We start from the raw sequence: 19,475 nt of genomic DNA, 5'->3' as shown, positions 1-19,475 counted from the left end.
GCACATGATTGTTTACTATACACTTGAAGGCTTTCTGCTATCAGAGCAATCGGACGCTATTGTCCACTTCCCCCTAAGTACGGCCCACTCCCTTCTGTTCCCCTGAAGAAGAGCTCAGGGACAGCTAAGGTCAAGCCATCTGAGGGACAACCAAGTTAAAGCCGTCATCTTAACTCTAGACCCTTCCCACACTGGATTAGGTGTGCACCTCCCTTCCTGTTATGTGGATGACTCCAGCACATGCCTTCCTGTTACGTTCATGAATGATGCGGCTTGCCTGCCTAGTGATTATATAAGCCTGTTGTAGAATACATATTTTTTCTCTATCGCTGGTTCCAGACTCCATTGAAAAGGGGAGCCCTTGCCGTCTTTGTCTGATGTTTCTTTAATTTGCCTTTCAATTATACAACCGCACCTCAGGGTCCTATCGGTTATGGAGACTGGTCCCCCACAATAAACCCTCTAGCAACAGAAGACAGTATAAAGATTGGAGCAGAAATAAATAAACTGGAAAACAGAAAAACAATTAGAAAACTCAATAACTTGGTTCTTTGAACTGATAAAATTGACAAACCACTGGCAAACTCAACAAAGGGTAACAACCGAAAAGTTGTAAAATCCATAATTAGCGATGGTGACATCACAAGGGATCCAAATGAAATAAAAAGAATAGCAACAACCTACTCTGAAAGACTGTATCCATGTAAGTCTGATAATCTAAAAGAAATGGACAAATGTTTAGAAATACTCCATCTACTCAAATTAAAGCAGATGGGTGTCTAAAACCTGAACACACAATAAAAGGAGAAATAGAGAAGGACATCAAGAAACTTTTATCCAAGTAAATGCCAGGGACAGATCACTTCACAGAGGAATTCTAGCAAGTAGTAAGTGAAGGCCGGTCATCAATTCTACACAGACTATTCCAGAATATAGAAAAGGACATCAAACCCCAAAACTCATGCTATGAAACAAGGATAATCCCCATAACAAAAGCAGGAAACGACTCCCCCAAATAGAAAACTATATGCAATTAACCCTCATGAACATATACAAAAAAATTCTCAACAAAATTCTGGCTAGTAGAATCTAACAATGTAACAAAAAAAAAATCTCCATGTGAAAGGGGGATTCATAGCAAGATTCAAGGATAGTTCAGCATTAAAAATTAACATAATCCATCACATAAACAAGAAAAAAGATTAAGAACCAAAAGATCTAATCAATTTTCTGCATCAAATGGCAACACCACCCTCAACAGGGGAAAACTGAAAACATTTCCTCAGAAAACCGGAATTAAGCAATCCCCTATCCCCACTCTTATTTAACATCATTTGGAAGTCTTAGCCAGAGCTCTTACACAAAATCAAGGGAATATATTTGGATAAGAAGTGAAAAATCTTACTATTTGCAGATGATATGATTTTATATGGAGTGAACCCTTAGGACCCCACAAAAGACTGTTGAAAACATTGAGATCCTTGGTAAAGTAGCAGATTACACGATTAACAAACAGAAATCAATTGGATTCCTGTATACCAGCAAAGAAAGCTTCAAAAACTTCTAAAAAGACACCAAGAAAATAATACCATTTACAATAGCCAAATAAAAGACCTAAACAAAGAACACTATAGAACATTATTACAAGAAATCAAAAGATACCCACACAAATGGAAGACTATCCCATGTTCATGAGTAGGAATACTTAATATTGTGAAAATGTCAATACTACTTAAAGCAATCTATAAGTATAATGCAATTTCAATCTAAATTCCAATTTCTTAAAAAAAATTTTAATCATTTTATTGGGGGCTCATACAACTCTTATTACAATCCATACATCCATCCATTGTGTCAAACACATTTGTACATTTGTTGCCATCATCATTCTCAAAACATTTGCTTTCTACTTCAGCCCTTGGTATCAGCTTCTCATTTTCTCCTCCCTCCCCGCCACCCTCCTTAATGAACCTTTGATAATTTATAAATTATTATTATTTGTCATGTCTTAAACTGTCCGATGTCACCCACTTTTCTGTTGTCCATCCCCAAGGGAGGGGGTTATATTAGATCCTTGTAATCAGCTTCCCCTTTCTACCCCACCTTCCATCCACCCTCCCGGTATCAGCACTCTGTCCTGGATTCCTTGTGTTTCCAGTTCCTATCTGTACCAGTGTACATCCTCTGGTCTAGCCGGATTTGTAAGGTAAAATTGGGATCATGATAGTGTGTGTGTGTGTGGGGGGGGGGTAAGCATTTAAGAACTAGAAGAAAGTTGAATGCTTCATTGTTGCTACACTGCACACTGACTGGCTCATCTCCTCCCTGCAACCCTTCTGTAAGGGGATGTCCAGTTGCCTACAGATGGGCTTTGTGTCCCCTGATCCCATCAACACCTTGTGGTGTTTACCAAATTCCAATTTCATTCTTTAATGAAATGGAAAAGCTATTTATCAATGTCATGTGGAAAGAAAAGGCCTTGGATAAACAAATAACTTCTCAAAAGAAGAACTAAGTAGGAGGCCTTACACTAGCCAACCTCAAAATCTACTGTACAGTCACAGTGGTCAAAACAGTCTGGTAATGGCACAGTGATAGACTCATAGACCACTGGAACAGGATAGAAAACCCAGAAATAAAAGTAACCACCGACAACCAACTAATTTTCAACAAAGGACTGGGAGACACCCTTTTCAACAAATGGTGCTGGAAAAATTAAATCCCCATCTGCATAAGAATGAAACACCACTCATAAACAAATAGGAATTCAAGATGTATTAGAGACCTAAATGTAAACTCCAGAACTAAAAGGATCATCAGTAAGAAAATTGGGACAAACTTAAGGGCCCTATTGCAGGACATATATATGAATGTAATAATAAAGGAAATACACAGTGTGGAATAAAAAATAGATAATTAGGACCTACTGAAAATAAAGTGCCTATGCACATCAAAAGAGTAACACAGAGTCCATAGATTGAGAGGAAAATCTTCCGCAATGACACAGCAGACCAGGGACTAATTACTAAAATCTATAGAATTCTTCAACATCTCAATAAGAAGAAGGAGAAAACTGAAAAACAAATAATCCAATAAGAAGGTGAACAAAAGTCACGAACAGACAATTCACCAGGAATGACACTCGAATGGCTAACAAACACATGGGAAATCTCTCCTGATTACTAGCCATCTGGGAGAAGCAAATTAAAACAACAATGATATATCAACTTAAATCTATGAAGACAGCTAAGTTAAACAAACAAACAAAAAAACAGAGGAAATAAATTCCGGAGAGGGTACAGAGAGATTGGAACTCTTATGTACTCGTGGTGGACTTGTAAATATGTCAAAAACAATATGAAGCTACCTTAAAAAATGTGATTAGAATTATTATATAACCCATCAATACATCTGTTCCAAAGAAGTATGAAACAGAAAATGAATAGAATTATGCACCCCCATGTTCATTGCAGCATAGTTCACAACAGCAAGAAGTTGAAAACAGCCTAAATGCCCATCAGTAGCAGAATGGATACATAAACTCTGGTACTTATACACAATGGAATACTACACATCTCTAAAAAACAGCTGTGCAATTCCTCACATCATGAAGAATTTTATATAATGATTATTTTAATGCCTGCATAATTTGTCATTAAAATTTTACCATTTGAACCTGAATGCAGGCTGAACATAATAGTGAGACATGAGGAAAGTAAAAGGAAATAGAGGAAAGAACTTGGAGGCAAAGAACATTTACAGAGGTCTAAATACAGGCATGTACATATGTAAATATATGTTTATACAATGATAGGGAAATAAATCTATGTACATATAGTTATATGTTAAATATTAAGGTAGCAGATGGACATTGGGCCTCTACTCAAGTACTGCCTCAATGCAAGAGCACTTTGTTCTAATAACCTGGCATTCTGTGATGTTACCTTCCCAACACAATTGCTGAAGACAAAGTGGGTGCATAAGCAAATGTGGTGAAGAAAGCTGATGGTGCCCGGCTATCAAGATATAGCATCTGGGGTCTTAAAGGCTTGAAGATAAACAAGCAGCCATCTAGCTGAGAATCAACAAAGTCCACATGGAAGCTGCACATCAGCCTTTGTTATCATTATGTGTTGATGGGATCAGATATCAGGCATCAAAGACCCACAACAAAAAATCATATCATTGTGGAAGTGTGGAGTGGATCCCCAAAGTCCACCTGTAGACAATTGGACATCCCCTTACAGAAGGGTCTCAAGGAAGAGATGAGCCAGTCAGGGTGCAGTATAGCACCATTGAAATGTACAATTTTCCTCTAGTGCTTTAATGCTTCCTCTGCCTCCACTATCATAATCCCAATTCTACTTTACAAATCTGGCTAGACCAAACCATGTACACTGGTGCAGAAAAGATCTGGGAACACAGGGAATTCAGGACAGATAAATCCCTTAGGACCAATAATGTCAGTAGGGATACCAGGAGGGGAAGGGGAAGGTGGAGGGAGAAAGGGGGAACTGATCACAATGATCTACATATGAACCCCCTCCCTGGGGAACAGACAGCAGAAAAGTGGGTGAAGGGAAAAACCGGTCAGTGTAAGACATGAAAAAAAAATCATAAAGGGTTTATGAGGGAGAGAAGGTAGAGGAGGGGGAAGTGATACCAAGGCTCAAGTAGAAAGCAAATGTTTTGAGAATGATGATGGCAACAAATGTCCAAATGTGTTTGACACAATGGATGGATGTGTGGACTGTGAGAAGTGCTGCATCAGTACCCAATAAAATTATTTTAAAAATTTAACATTTGAACGATTCTTTTCACGTTGGATAGCTAGGCTTTTTCTCTGTCAATAACACTTCCATAAACATTAGTGTGCACAAACCCTAATTACAATTTACTATTACTTTAGTTTTGATTCCTACACTGGAATTTGTGAGCTAATTGTTATTTTGATACATATTATTAAATTATCTTCTAGACCATTTTAGCAGTTTTTACATCACCAATATTATAGAAATATATGACTTACTGACTCATATTAACATAAGTCATACCAATAGTTAAATGTTTAATAATCTGATAAGTAAAAAAAATCACTTCTTATTGTTCTTTACACTTGCATTTATTTACCTATTTATGAGGTTGAGCACTTTACTTTCTCTTTTCTCAATTATCATTTCACATACTATTGTAGTTATTTTTCACCTGAGTTATGTAATAAACTCCATTTTCAGTACATATATTCTGCTGTGACCCTATTTTTGCAACTATTTCTCCAAAATTGATGTCTGTTTAAAAATTTTATTTGTGGGGCTTAAGTGGAGAGCAAATGCCTTGAGAATGATTGGGGCAGGGAATGTATGGATGTGCTTTATACAATTGATGTATGTATATGTATGGATTGTGGTAAGAGTTGTATGAGTCCCTAATAAAATGTAAAAGAAGAAAAGAGAAAAAAATGATTAGGGCAAAGACTGTACAGATGTGCTTTATACAATTGATGTATGTATATATATGAACTGTGAAAAGAATTGTATGAGCCCCAATAAATTGTTAAAATTAAAAATAAATAAATAAATAAATAAAAAATAAATAAAAATTTTATTTGTGTCATTCGTTTTAAAGAACTAAAGTCTTTGAACTTATTTAAATCAGTTGTAATTTTGTCTCTGTAATTTCTACCAGTGCTTTTAAGAATATAATTTCTTCCAAATATAGATACAAAATATATATTAACCTATCTCAATAATAAAAATAATCAACAGCTATGAAACACCCTATGAAATGGTTGCACCTGGAAACCATTTTGCTGAATGAAGCTAACAAATCACAAAAGGACAAATATTGTACGAATCCACTGCTATAAGATAAATACCAAGAGGAAGGCAGGCTTCTGATCTCAGGTCATGTAATCTAATCTAGACTCTGAAGCAACAAAATAGTGTGTCTTCTTAGTGCCCATGAAGTGCATATCACTCTGTTATTTGTATCTTTTAAGACCACTTCAAGAGAGGAGGCCTGGCCTCAGCTGGGGGCAGTTTCTCATGATTGCAAGGAAAGGAGAAGACCAACCAATTCCTGCCATATAACATTGTTCTACAATCAACTGTCAACATCTACCAGAGTGATTTGTGAACCTTACTGGAAATCTAAGTGCAGGGACATGTCTGAGTCATAGAAGGCAATTACACTTCTATTGGTGGGTAAACCAGGTGGGGCAACCTACCATTGGGAAAAAATACTTAATATTTGTTATATAGATAGACTCCAAGGGGTACATACACCCTGTGTCGTGTTCCTAATTGGGTATTTCAGGCCTAGCTTCTATTCAGTTCTTGGTGACCCAGGTCACATGCTATAGACAACTGGAACTTCAGACTCTGGGCTTTCAAAGTGTACACCATCCTTCCTGGGCCACACCAGAAGGAGCAGATTTGAAAACTTCACTAAACGAAATGGACTTTACCTTAAATTCACCTTGGACTTAATTATGACATGCCCAAGTGTGAAAAGATGCAGATGCCTGCTATCCCAAGGTTATGGAACTGGACTTTAGTTGAGGTCTCTTCTGTTGAGGGTACTCAATGAATTGTGACCTGGGACTACCACATATTCACTATTTCCATCCTCATTTTGCTTTTTTATGACATGTATTTGTCTAGCAGGCATGGGTCTTCCTCGGTGAATGAATTTTATTGGAAGTTTTGCTCTACCGCCAGCCCTAATTTCTTGTATAAATAGTGTCCATTCAGTTAAGTTTTTAATTTGTAGTCAACAATCAAGTATTTTGGTCTAAAAACCTGTCCTATACATATATAAATTCATTTTCTCAACAGTGTTTTAAATTCAATATCATTGAATTTAAACATTGTAACATATATAAACCATAGGTACATGATTTTGAGCTTGCATCTAATCAGAGCCTTAACCTAAGAACAATTAGCTCTCATGACATGGCCCTACTTTATTCTCACTGTCATGAAGAGATCCCTGAAGATCACTGTAGCAAAGTGTGGTGAAGTGCCAGCTATCAGAAAGAAGAATGTCTTGGGTCTTAAAGACATCTAAGTTATCATCAGCTACATCTACACAGGAGAAGCATCCTAGTCGGTGTGATCCAAGGATTGTAAATCACAAAATCCAAATCTGGAGGAAGGAACAGGTATCAGAGCTTAAATTCTGAACACCCTTTTGGCAGAAGGATGGCAGTGAAAGCCCAAAATCTATTTGCATGGTCCCCATATGGATTAAGCCCCCAGAAACATAGCCGTTGACAATAATGCAGGATGTGAATGTCCTTGCTAGCAGATAGAGAACATTGTAAAGTGGAATACGGCAGATGCGGTCACATGAAAATCTAACACATTATCATTTGATGTCTCCTTTGACCCATTTTAAATTATTTTCTGTTTTTAACATTTTTTTGATCGAAGGGTTCCATTCTGTCATTGTTATTATTATCTTGGTTGTGTGCATTTTTCTATGTAGAAAACTTAGGATAGTTGGGGGGGGGGAAATGGGATCCAACAATAACAAGTGCAAGAAAATGTTCTAAAATGATTGTGGTAATTGCAGAGCCCGTCTTAATAGAATTGAACTATTGAATATTATGCTATTTGAATTACATTTATATATTACAATAAAACCATTAAGAAATAACAAAAATGCTTGGCTATTCTTAATTGACACCCAGCCCAGACCATGGTTGCCATAGATGAGAGAAAAAAGACTGGCTAGCTTAAGTGTACACAGGTGCATGAATTGCTGAGCCTATGGGCACTGACCAAGACCATGAGTCAGGCAGGGAGAGATGGTGGGAGAAGAGGGGTGTATTCACATTGTTGTTAGCTGTGTCAGGTGGGCTCCAGCTCAAAGAGACCCTATGTATAACAGAATGAAACACCACCAGCCTCACCGTTGCTATTATATTGCGGCCCACCATTGCAGCTGTGTCAATCCATCTCCGCAAGGGTCTTCCTCTTGTTCACTGCCCTTCTACTTTACTGCCTATCCTTTCTCTCCTGACAACGTGTAAGTCTCTCCACCTTTGTTTCTAAGGAGCATTCTGGTTGTACTTCTTCCAATGTAGGGGTGTGTTTGTTTGTCTATCTATTGTTGATTTTTCCAGCAGTCCATGGTACTCTCAATTTTCTTCACCAGCACCATAATTCAGCTCAATGAATTCAAATTCATCGACTCTTTTTCTGCCTTCCCTATTCAATGTCCAACGTTCACATGCACAAGAAGCGATGGAAAATATCATGTTTGAAGCAGGCACATCTTAGTCCTCTAAGTGACATCCTCGTTCTTCAACACTTTAAAGAGGTCTCGTGCAGATTTACCCAATGCGATGTGTCACTGGAGTTTTTGACTGGTGCTTCCATAAGCATTGATTGTGGATCCCGAAGGATGAAACCCTTAACGATTCCAGTCTTTTCTCAGTGTATCATGATGGTCCAGTGATGAGGTGCAGTTGGGACATTCTTGGAATTCTGGACATTGAGCTGTAATGCATACTGCAGGCTACAACCCTTTATCTTCATCAGCAAGTACTTCCAGTCCTCTCTTTCCACAGTCAAGGTTATGTCATCAGCTTATCGCAAACTGTTATTAAGTCTTCCTCCAAGCCTGATATCATATTCTTTTTCATGTAGTCAAGCCTCTTGAATGCTTTGTCCTGCACACAGATTGAGTAAGTATAGTGACACACATCTTTCCTGATTTTAAGCCATGCACTATTCCCATGTCCTGTTCAAACTGCTACCTTTTGATCCATGTATATGTTCTACATCAGCACAATGAAGTGTTTTGGAATTCTAAATGTTGACAGTAGTTGGCTATGATTCATACAATCAATGCCTTTGCCCAATCAATAAAAGACAAGTAGACATTTTTCTAGTAGTTGATGCTCTGAGCCAAGATCCATCTGACATCAGCAAGAATATCGCCATGTACATGTGTATATGCACTGTTGCTGGTAGCCATTGAAGTAGCTTAGATGGCTAGGGATGAACTGACCAAAACCTGACTAAGTGAATACAAACATGTTGACACTATGAGCTAGTGTGAATTGCTTCAATTTGATGGCTTGCTCTGGACTGGGCTTTTCTCTATGAATGTATATGCCCAAAGTTCTGGAATAGAAGATTCTTCAGATCAAGGCCCATACTTGTCTCTTCAGAGTACTGGTTTGATAGGTACCGATGAATTAGAAATTGGCTATTTAAAATGGAGGAAGATAAAGGCATGGAATAGCTGGCTTCTACATGGTTGTGATTATCATTTGAATGGTTGGGTGGGGGGGAAGTTAATGCATCAAGTATGAAAGAGATGGTGGCTAGGAGGTGACCTGCAGTGTTATGAATTATCTAGCATGGTCCTTCTAGCTACAGTACCTATAACCACCAAATGACTGTACTGTTGTTGTTAGGTGCCATCAAGTCAGTTCTGAATAGCAATCCTACGTACAACAGAATGAAACATCACCCACTTCTGTGCCACACTCACAATTGTGCTTACGTTTGCAGCTACTGTGCCAATGTGTCAGCTACTGTGTCAGCTACCGTGTCCATCTCTTCAAAGGTCTTCTGTTTTTTGGCTACCCATGTACTTTATCAAGCATGATGTATCCTTTCAGGGATTGGTCTCTCCAGATAACATGTCTCAAGCACACAAGATGAAGTCTTATCATCTTTGCTTAAAGGAGCTTTCTGGCTATACTTCTTCCAAAATAGATTTGTTTGTTCTTATGACAAATGTGAAATTTGTTTGTTCTTGTGACAAATGTGAGGTACTTGTGGCCTCCCAAGAAGATTACAATAGCTTGAAAATAATGTAAATATGGAGTATGGTGGGAGTGGGACCATGCAAGTAAGATGTGTGGGTGTATCAATCTTAAGGTGGGGATTATATGTTTTGTCATTTTGGTAGGTTTGAAATGAATCATCCCAGAGGAAGAAAAGATGATTTTATTACTATCGTGAAAGAAGATCCAGTAGAGGAACACATCATTGGAACCCAAGATCCCTGTGCTGAGCCTGCTGGGTGCAGGAGATACACAGGTCCCTGTGTTGAACCTCTTCAATCCAGGGATGGTGAGAGATAATGAGAAGCTGTGGTAGATAGGTAGCCAGAGGAACCAGGAGTACTGCACGAAATATCATCATGGGATTTCCAGCTCATGGATCAAGAAAGCAGAGTGCCTTTGGGGCAGGAGATTTATAGGCAGAGTAGGGTATCATTGGGCACTTATTCAGGGGACCTAAGTTTCCCAGTCCATGAAGTAAGAAATCTAAGTGAGTGTTTTCTGGAGGAGTGGGGTGTTTCTGTACACTTAATTGGCCAAGCTAAAAGAGTTTTGTAACATTTGCTTGAGCAAGACAGGGATAGGCTGCGAGTTGAGGGATAGAGAAAGGCAAGCCAACAGGCACAGATAAAAGGAGACTTTCCTGAGCAAAGAATTGTATTCTTAGTCTTCCTTCTCTGAATTGTAACCTGTTACTTCCCTTGTAAACCCTGCCACTGTGATATGATGTGAGAGTCTTGGGTGGCCATTGAGACGGACTGGCAAGCCTCGCAGAGTCGAGAATGCTGTGGGAAGGACAGTTGTCTCCAAACTGGTAAGAACATTGGAGGGTGGAAACGTTCACCTCATAGGGATCAGCCTTGGCAACGGAGACTGAGCTACTCCTCCCTTCCCATTGTGAAGAAAGAGTAGGTTAGACCTGCCGCCCCTCCACAATTTCCCATAGTGCAGCACAATGCTCTCCCTTTATTTACCTGCTGGGCCATGGGAGACAAAAGGGCTGGGGCTAGCTTTCTAAAAAGCTGTTGCACATTTTAGGTTCTTCAGGGTATCTAATATTTGGAAAATGCTCAACAAATGTTATATGCACAATTAGAGGAGTCACTGAAGTGAACTCTTTGGGGCTAGAAGAGATGCTAATCCTGGGGTCTAAGAAAAGAGGGACTCGGTCTCTGGTGCCACCAGTGCTTCGAGACTCCGCCCAGCTCTTCCACGTCTTGCCTCGGCTGCCTGGTTTCTGTTCACTAGATAACGAAAAGGATGCCTATTGGGAACAATGTCTGAGCCCAAATCTATCTCAAAGCAAAGAGTTGTATACTCCACACAAGACTGCCATCATTTATGGGGCCCAATGCAAAATGAAAATATGGAGTCCCTTGTTGAAAAGTTATTAAAATTTTCAAGATGGTGATTGCAGATCTTGTGAGTTCATAGGAGTGAGATGCGTAATGTAGTCAGCAGCTCACTTTGTTAGAAGGGGCAACTGGATGACCCACATTTCTTGATCTTTGATAAAAAAGCTTCAAGAAACCAGAATTTAAGGAGTAAGTTCCCCAAACCATGCCTGAACCTAAGGAGACAGTCCCCTGAGTGTTGATGAGGTGCTCATGCTTGTGACTCACCTGGCAAGGACTCAAGCAGCTCCTGCACAACCTCAGTGTGTCCAAAATGGGTGGCTACCACGGCAGGGTTGTCATCATTCGGCTCCATGGACAGCTGCACCCTCCTCTCAGTGAGCAGATATCGCACTGTTTCCAGGTCTCCGTAGGCTGAGGGGATGCTAAGAAGCTGGCCCTGTTTGAAACAGAGCAGGGCTTGGTTTACATAAGTACTCTTTGGAACTTCCAAGAGAACAGACTTCAAAGAAACATGTTGCCAAAGTTGATACTCACTGCCATTGAGTCAATGCTGACTCATAGTGACTCACTATGAGTTTGGGTTTCTGAGACTGGGAATAGAAAGCCCAGTCTTTCTCCCATAGAGCTGCTGGTGGTTTTGAACTGCCAACTATGCAGAGCATAGTCCAACTCATATAACCCCTACGCCCCCAGGGCTCCATTACCAAGCTGATGCATAACACCAACACTGAGTTTTCTGGCATGAAAGTCACAGATCACATGGGGCCGCTGAGTTCTGGCAGTGTGGCCAGTTCCAAGTGATATCTGCTCAAAGTGCACGGTGCATATGTGATTTTGAAGACTATACAAAATTAAAGGAATGTAGCTCTTTAATTACTTTTATTTTGATTGCATGTTAGAAAGGATGATTTTAAATCTATGCAGGCTTAGTAAAACATATTAAAATAAATTTCATGTTTTCTGCTAGAAAATTTGAAGTCCGTAGGTGGTAGAAACAGTTAAAGTTTAGTTACTAATTCAAAGGTTGCCTGTTTGAGTCTACCAAGAGGTGTCTCAGAAGAGAGAATAGGTGATCCACTTCTGAAAAACCAGCACCGTAAACCCATGGTTTCATTTTAACACATGTGGGCTGGTCCAGCATCAAAGTTGATTTATTGCAACTGGCACTGGTATTGGAAATTTTAACACCAGATGTGTGGCTTCCATTATAATTCTATTGGACAGTGGTGCTCTGTGGGAAAAAGAAATATTTCTCCCAAGTCTTCTGGGCCCAGGACAGGTGAAGCCCACTCCCTGCTGTTAAGGACAATGGGCTACTTCTCCCCAAAGGCTTGCAGTCATCAGTTTGGTCCCTGAAGGGTGGGTTTATACCCTACTGATAATGGTTTCTATAGTGAGCCAAAGTCCAGGTCAAACCTGCTCAGTGACACCCAAAATTAAGCTGCCTCCCTGAATCTAGGATCCGCCCATCTTGCCACATGTGTGCCCCCAATACCTCCCTTTCCTATTGTGTGGATACCTCTAGATCACCCCCCTTCCATTATTGTATTACCTATAGCACAACCCCTTCCTGTGATATATGTCTTTACCTCTAATTAGGGGGCTTGCACATCCCCCCAAAATATATAAGCCTGGGTTAGCAATAAAGAAATCTCTCTCCACGTGGACCACCAAGTGAGGCTGAGGTGTGCATGCTACCATGAAATGTGTCTTATTCCATTATTTCCATCTCTCTTCTATCTCTCATGCTCTCTATGACTTTACTATAATCTTTACTTATTATTGCTGTACAATTGTGCCGACTGGACCTGTGATGATGTGTTAGGGGCTGGTTTCCCTCAAAGTGATCTCTACTATAAGCTTCACTGGGGTAGGGAATGTGTAAGCTCAATAAACACCAAATATATGTTGATCAGATTATAGGAAGAACTAGGTTGCCTGAAGGACTTTCCTGCACACTATTCACAAATGGAATGTGACAGATGAGGGGATTCCACAGACTGAATCCTAGGACAAAGATCCTCCAGACACATTTAATGTAATTCTTGACTTAGGGATCAAAAGAAAAAAAAAGTGTGGGGTGGAAATAAGACCTGAGCCTAAGGTCCTTTGTCAGGCTATTTCAACATGTACATCAAGTTCATTTGAGCCTTATATCAACTCCACAAGACTCGTGCAGTAATATAGAAGAGGCAATGGAGGTTCAGAGAGGCTTGACAAAGATACGTAACTGTCACAGACTGACTTCTCACCAGCTCCCAGTGTTTGCGAAGATGGTTCCCTGGTGGATGCTGGTTTGGCATGTGAAATGTTCCACTGCATTACTAAAACTGCAAATCCTCCTGGACTAGACCGACTTCTCATGGACTTGGGCACTGACATTGTTCTAAAAGGCAAATTCAGAACTCAAGATGGAATGACACAGCCACAAGGGACTGTCAACATTTACTGAGGACCTATTGCATATAAGATACTGGTTCTTTACAACAGCTAGTTTCTTTAATCTAATGTGCCCACTGGATAAGAGGGAGTCTGTTAGTGAGTTTTTAACCGAGTTAGAATTGGGAGTATTTATAAAACAGCCAAACACGAGCATGACTTATTTAAGTGTTGTTAGTACATAAAACAAGTATCTTTGTAGTTTACTTTAGGAGGCGATGAGCAGGATGGGCAAATGGAACCACAGCTCCAAACAATGACATGCCAGGTGTTGTGCTGAGGGTTACTTTTACAGGAGAACATTAATTCCCGTATCAGTCCTTTGAGTATCCTGTCTTTATTTTCATCTTATTGAACAGGGAAAAAAAGACTTGCCCATGTTGACTAAAGTTATAGGCAGCAGAACTATCCAGGATTTGAATCAGAGTCTACCTATCTCCGAAGCACATGTTCTCTTCATTTTGCCCAAGATGTTGTGGGTTTGTAGGAAGGCTGGTGGGCTTTGGACATTAAGACTGCCAGGTAATGCTGAAGTTTGAGCTAAGGAGCTGGAGGAGTTACTTGGAACATAGAAGAAAGTGACATATTCAAATTGACCAGAAGAGAAAAATTCACTCTGCTGCCAATTAGTCTGGGGGTGGGTTGGGGAGTGGGGAGGAGTCCTACTGTTCCAGGAAAGCACGTCTTTACAGGGAAATGTCACAGTAATTGATTAAATGAGTCACCACGTGCAACCAACAGCTGTCAAGACCAACTGGTTAGAGGCTTAGAATCCCATCTCAGGAGATGGTAAGTAATGCCAGTGGGAACCAGAGAGGTAAGAAGTAGCAGAGAGGGCTCCCTGTTTAGAGATAGCATGAGACTCGAAAGTAGGTACTTATTTTAATTCAACAATCTAGAAAAGTATTCAATTAAAAGTAGATCTCCTTTGAGGTTGCCACCTTCTAGTCCCCTTCAGCAAAAGAAACCACTCTTTATAGCCCTTCCCACAGCTTTCCCGAATGTTTGTCCATTAAAAACAAACAGACAGCCTCTGTTGAGCAGATGCTGATTCACACACCCATTTGTGTCACAGAATTGTGCTCCACAGAGTTTTCAGTGGCTGATTGTTCAGAGGTAGATCACCAGGCCTTTCTTCCAACATACTTTTAGGTAGACTTGAACCTCCAACCTTTTATTTAGCAGCTAAATGTGTTAACCATTTACACCATCTGGGGAATCCATATATATAAAGCTAATCTCATATTAAACAAAATGCTTTTTATTGCCACATAACATACATACATAAAAATATAAAACTTACAAGCATTCAGTTTGATGAATTGCACAAAGTAAACACATCTATGTTGCTGGCACCCAGACCAAGGCACAGAAGCTGACCTGTTCTCACAATCCCCCCATTATACCCTTTTTGAGTCATATCAGGAGTAACCTATTAACCATGATTTTGAAAACCTAAATCAAATTTTCCCTGTCCTGAACTTTTTAAAAATCAACATCTCCTCTTCTTTTTTTAACTTCCATTTAGAAATAATCACAGACTCATAGGCTATTCTGCAAATCCCCCCAGTGTGTGCATCTCACCCAACAATCACTGAATCCAAGGAGCTGGTGTCAGTACATTTTTTGTGTGCACATAGTTCTGCTGATGCCATGATAGAGAGCTGTGTAACTCCAGCACAGCCAGGACACAGTTCTTCCATCGCCTCATGCCACCCTTTCTATTACACCCTCCTTCCTCTGTCCCGAAGCCTGGCAACCGCTAGTCTGCTTCCAATCTCTATCATTTCATCCTTCCACGAATGCTGTACAAACACAACGATATAGACTGTGCCCTCTGAGACGGACTTCTTTACTCAATAATATGTACTTGATGTACTCTCTGAGTTGTGTCTATCAAAAAATCATTTATTTTATTTCTATATAGGATTCATTTCTTGATTATTACTTTGATAAATGTTGATTATAGATTATAGATAAATGTGGATCCAGGTAGAATGAAATCACTGACAACTTAAATTTCTTTTCCATTTATCATGATGTCATTAACCCAGTTCTGAAGATTTCATTGTCTTATACATGAGTCAGAATCAACTCAATTGCAGTGAATGTTCTGGTTTGGTCACTTTCTAGTATAATCCTACTGAAGGCGATAGTCCTTGCATTGGGAAAATCTAGCACAAAAGATACCTCTTTTTAAAAAACTGTATTGAGATATAACTCATATCATACGCTTAAATAGTTCAGTCATATTAAAAAGTTGTTTAATCATCACTACAATCAGTTCTAGAATATTTTCTTCCTTCTTATATACATTATTACCATCCCATTTCCCTCTAACCTACCCTCCCATATCCACAATATGTCCTACCCCAGTTACTGTCTCTATAGAATTATCTATTCTGGATTTCATATACTGGAAAACAGAAACAAACAAAAAGAAATATATATTTAAAAACAACAATATAAAAATAAACCAGAGGAAAGACCAAGGAAAAAAATCAGAGAATATTAAAAACTAGAGCAAATTTAAAATGGGTTAAAAGGGAGATCAAGTGATCAGTCATTACATTTTAACCTAGTAGATCTTCCATAATCAAGTTTACAATACTCTGTCTGATATCATGACTATTCATACTCCTTCACTATGGTCAGAGGGAATTCATGAGAGGCTCAATCCAGGTAGTGACCCTGCAAAGGACTTTGGGATCCCACTGTCCTCCATAGCTTTCTGAAACTTGGGTGCTCATAATTTAAGTTCTGATGCCATTCCCTTATTACGATTTGGATTTTATTATTTATATATTCGGATCCCATAGGCTAGCATGCTTCTTCCATGCAGACTTAGATGATGTCTCACTTAGATGGCTGCTGGTTTGAAGACAAGTCTTCCAGACACCAGACAGTATTCCTTTTGATAACCAGGTAACATCTGCTTTCTTCATCGTACTTTGCTGTAACCCCCATCTTTTCAGAGATCTCTTCATGAGGGCAAGCACCAAGCAGGGCCATGTCATAAGAACTAATTGTTCTTGGATTAGGGCTAGAATTAAGTGCTAGCTCCAGATCCATTCACATAGTGATGATATCTATCTATAAAAATTTATTATCTTTCCCAAAACCATTTTATTAGGACCTAATCCAGCCATCAAACCATTCCATAGTTTAACTGTATCATGCAGTGTTGTATAATCATTACCAATACCAGCTTCAAAATATTTTCCTCTTTCTTGAACTCCTTGATATCAGCTCCCCTCCCCCTCACCTTCTCCATCATACCCCCATGAATCCTTATTCTAGTTATTGTTTCTACAGATTTGCCCATCCTGAGTTTCATATACTGAAAAACGTAGAAAAACACATAAAAGATAGTCAAGAATACTACCAACTGGAGGAGAGGGAAGATGGGGCCCAGGTAGATTTACCCACCCAGAGCTCCTGCTGCCAGGCCAGAAAATTAAGACGTAAGGAGAACGGGACTGGGAGGCCGAGTACTAAAATTAGAATCAGGGTACTAGGGTCTTGTCCAGATCCCTGCTTTTAAAAAAATTTTTCACTCACACCTAGACACTCTTGGTTCATTGTGCTGTACTTGTAGGTGCCACCGGACCAAGCCCCTCCTGAGCCCCTCCCAGTGTCCTAGTCCCGCAAGTACTGGCGATTGCGCAAGACTGTTGTCTAAAAGTGGTCATGATCCCAGACTCGAGGAGAGCCCCATGAAAGCTGGTCACAAGACCCCACACCAGAGTTCCCTGCACTGTTGATTGTTGGCTTCCTTGCGCTCACAGTCTGGGGTTGGCGTGGGTAGCCACAGATTTGCAGCAGTCCCTCCCTAGACTCTCTCAGATGGATGTCAAGCATCTCAACAGACCCGCAGCAATAGAAGAAATAGACAAGCTATCAAGAGATTACCGACAAAACAATACCCTGGGCCACATGGCTTTACAGGAGAATTCTACCAAGCATTCAGGAAGAACTGACACCAATTCTACACAAACTCTTCCAGAAGATTGAAAAAGATGGAAAACTCCCCAAACTCTTTCAATTAAGCTAGTATAACTCTGATACCTAAATCAGGCAAGGATCCCACAAGAATTGAGAACTACAGAACAATATCCCTAATGAATATTGATGCAAAAATCTTTAACAAAATACTGGTCAATAGAATTCAAAAGCATATAAAAAAATAATTCACCATGACCAAGTGGGATTCATACCAGAGATGCAGGGATGGCTCAACATACGAAAGACCATTAGTGTCATTCGCCACATTGACATGAAAAATATAAGAACCAGATGATAATATCGACAGATGCAGGAAAAGCATTCGACAACATCCAACACCCATTCCTGTTTAAGACACTCAAGAAGATAGGAATGGAAGGAAAATTCCTCAAGACAATACAAGCTATATATGAAAGACCAACAGCCAACGTGGTAATCAATGGAGAATAGATCAAAACAATCCCACTAAAAAGGGGACCAGACAAGGATGTCTAATGTTCTGTAGTTTTCTTTATTCAGATCTTTTGTTTATTTAGTTAGGTTTATTTCTAGGTATTTTAATTTTTGTGTGGCTATTGTGACTGTTACTGTTTTCTTGGTGTCTTTTTTGGATCTGCCACCACTATTATGCAGGAGTCCAATTGATTTCTGCTTGTTAATTTTGTGTCCTGATACTTTACTAAATTCTTCGATTGTTTCCAAATCTGCAAAGAGAGAGAGTTTCAAGTCTTTGTCCAATTTTACTACCTTAATTTATTGTTGTTGTCTTATGCTTATGGCTAGGACTTCCAGCCAAATGTTGCATAAAAGTGGCAATAAGGTACATTGCTCATGGGTTCCTGTTTTCAGTGGGAATGTTTTCAACTTTTTGCCATTGAGTATGATATTAGCTCGTGGTTTTTCATATATGACCTTTATCACATATGGCCTATCTTATTAAGTGTATAAGGAATTGGTAGTAAATACTGTCAAATGACTTTTCTGCATGAATTGATATCAGGTGGTTCCTATCCTTAATCTTGTTTATGTGGTACATTGCATTAATTGTTTTTCGAATGTTGAACCATCCTTGAATCCCCTGGTATGAATCCCACTTGGTCATATATATTTTTAAAAATGTTATTGAATTCTATTGGCTAGGATTTTGTTGAGAGTTTTTGCACCTATGTGCATGAGGGAAAATGGTCTGTAGTTTTTTTTGTGGAGTCTGCCTGGTTTGGGATCAGGATTATTCTAGTTTTGTGGAATGAGTTTTGGAGTTTGCTGTCTCTCTCTGTATTCTGGAATCATTTGAATAGAATTGGTGACAACGCTTCTCTGAACACTTCACAGAATTCTCCAGTGAAGTCATATGGTCCTGGACTTTTTTGGGGTTGGGAGTTTTTTCTGACCTTTTTTATTTCTTCTTTTGCTATGATGCTGTTCAAGTTTTTATTGTCCAGCTGCATTAATTTGAGTAGATGGTGTTTTTATAGGTATTTCCCATGTCAACTACATTACCGAATTAGTTAGAATTCAGTCTTTCATAATAATGTGCTATTATTCTTTTTATTTCATTTGGATCTGTTGTGATGCCACCTGTTTTGTCTCTAATTCTAGATACGCTTCTCTGCTTCTTTTTTTTAAAGACATTTTATTAGGGGCTCATTTTTCTTTATTAAGTTTGATAACTGTTTGTCAAATTTTTTGATCCTTTCAAAAATTAACTTCTTGTTTTGTTGATTTCTCCATTGTTTTTCTGTTTTCTGGCTCATTTAATTCTGCTTTCATTTTTATGATTTCTTTTCTTCTGTTGTTGGAGGATTTGTGCTGGTGAATCTGTTCTAATTGTGGGATGTGTTGTGTTAAAGTGTTGAAAATTATTTTCT

At 39.2% G+C, this 19,475-nt stretch overlaps 1 protein-coding gene across 3 annotated transcripts in view; it reads right to left on the bottom strand.

Moving 5' to 3' along the window:
* Nucleotides 1-19,475, bottom strand: part of LRRK1 (leucine rich repeat kinase 1) — a 222,323-nt gene that overhangs the window by 142,189 nt on the left and 60,659 nt on the right. For all 3 annotated transcript variants that reach the window (XM_075557945.1, XM_075557946.1, XM_075557947.1), the window contains one exon: nt 11,428-11,599. In XM_075557945.1, coding sequence (XP_075414060.1) covers nt 11,428-11,599 — 172 coding nt within the window. The remainder of the gene's footprint in view (nt 1-11,427; nt 11,600-19,475) is intronic.

The sequence above is a fragment of the Tenrec ecaudatus genome, chromosome 9 (genome assembly GCF_050624435.1).
Source record: "Tenrec ecaudatus isolate mTenEca1 chromosome 9, mTenEca1.hap1, whole genome shotgun sequence".
NCBI lineage: Eukaryota > Metazoa > Chordata > Mammalia > Afrosoricida > Tenrecidae > Tenrec > Tenrec ecaudatus.
This window is presented reverse-complemented; position numbering and strand designations above follow the sequence as displayed.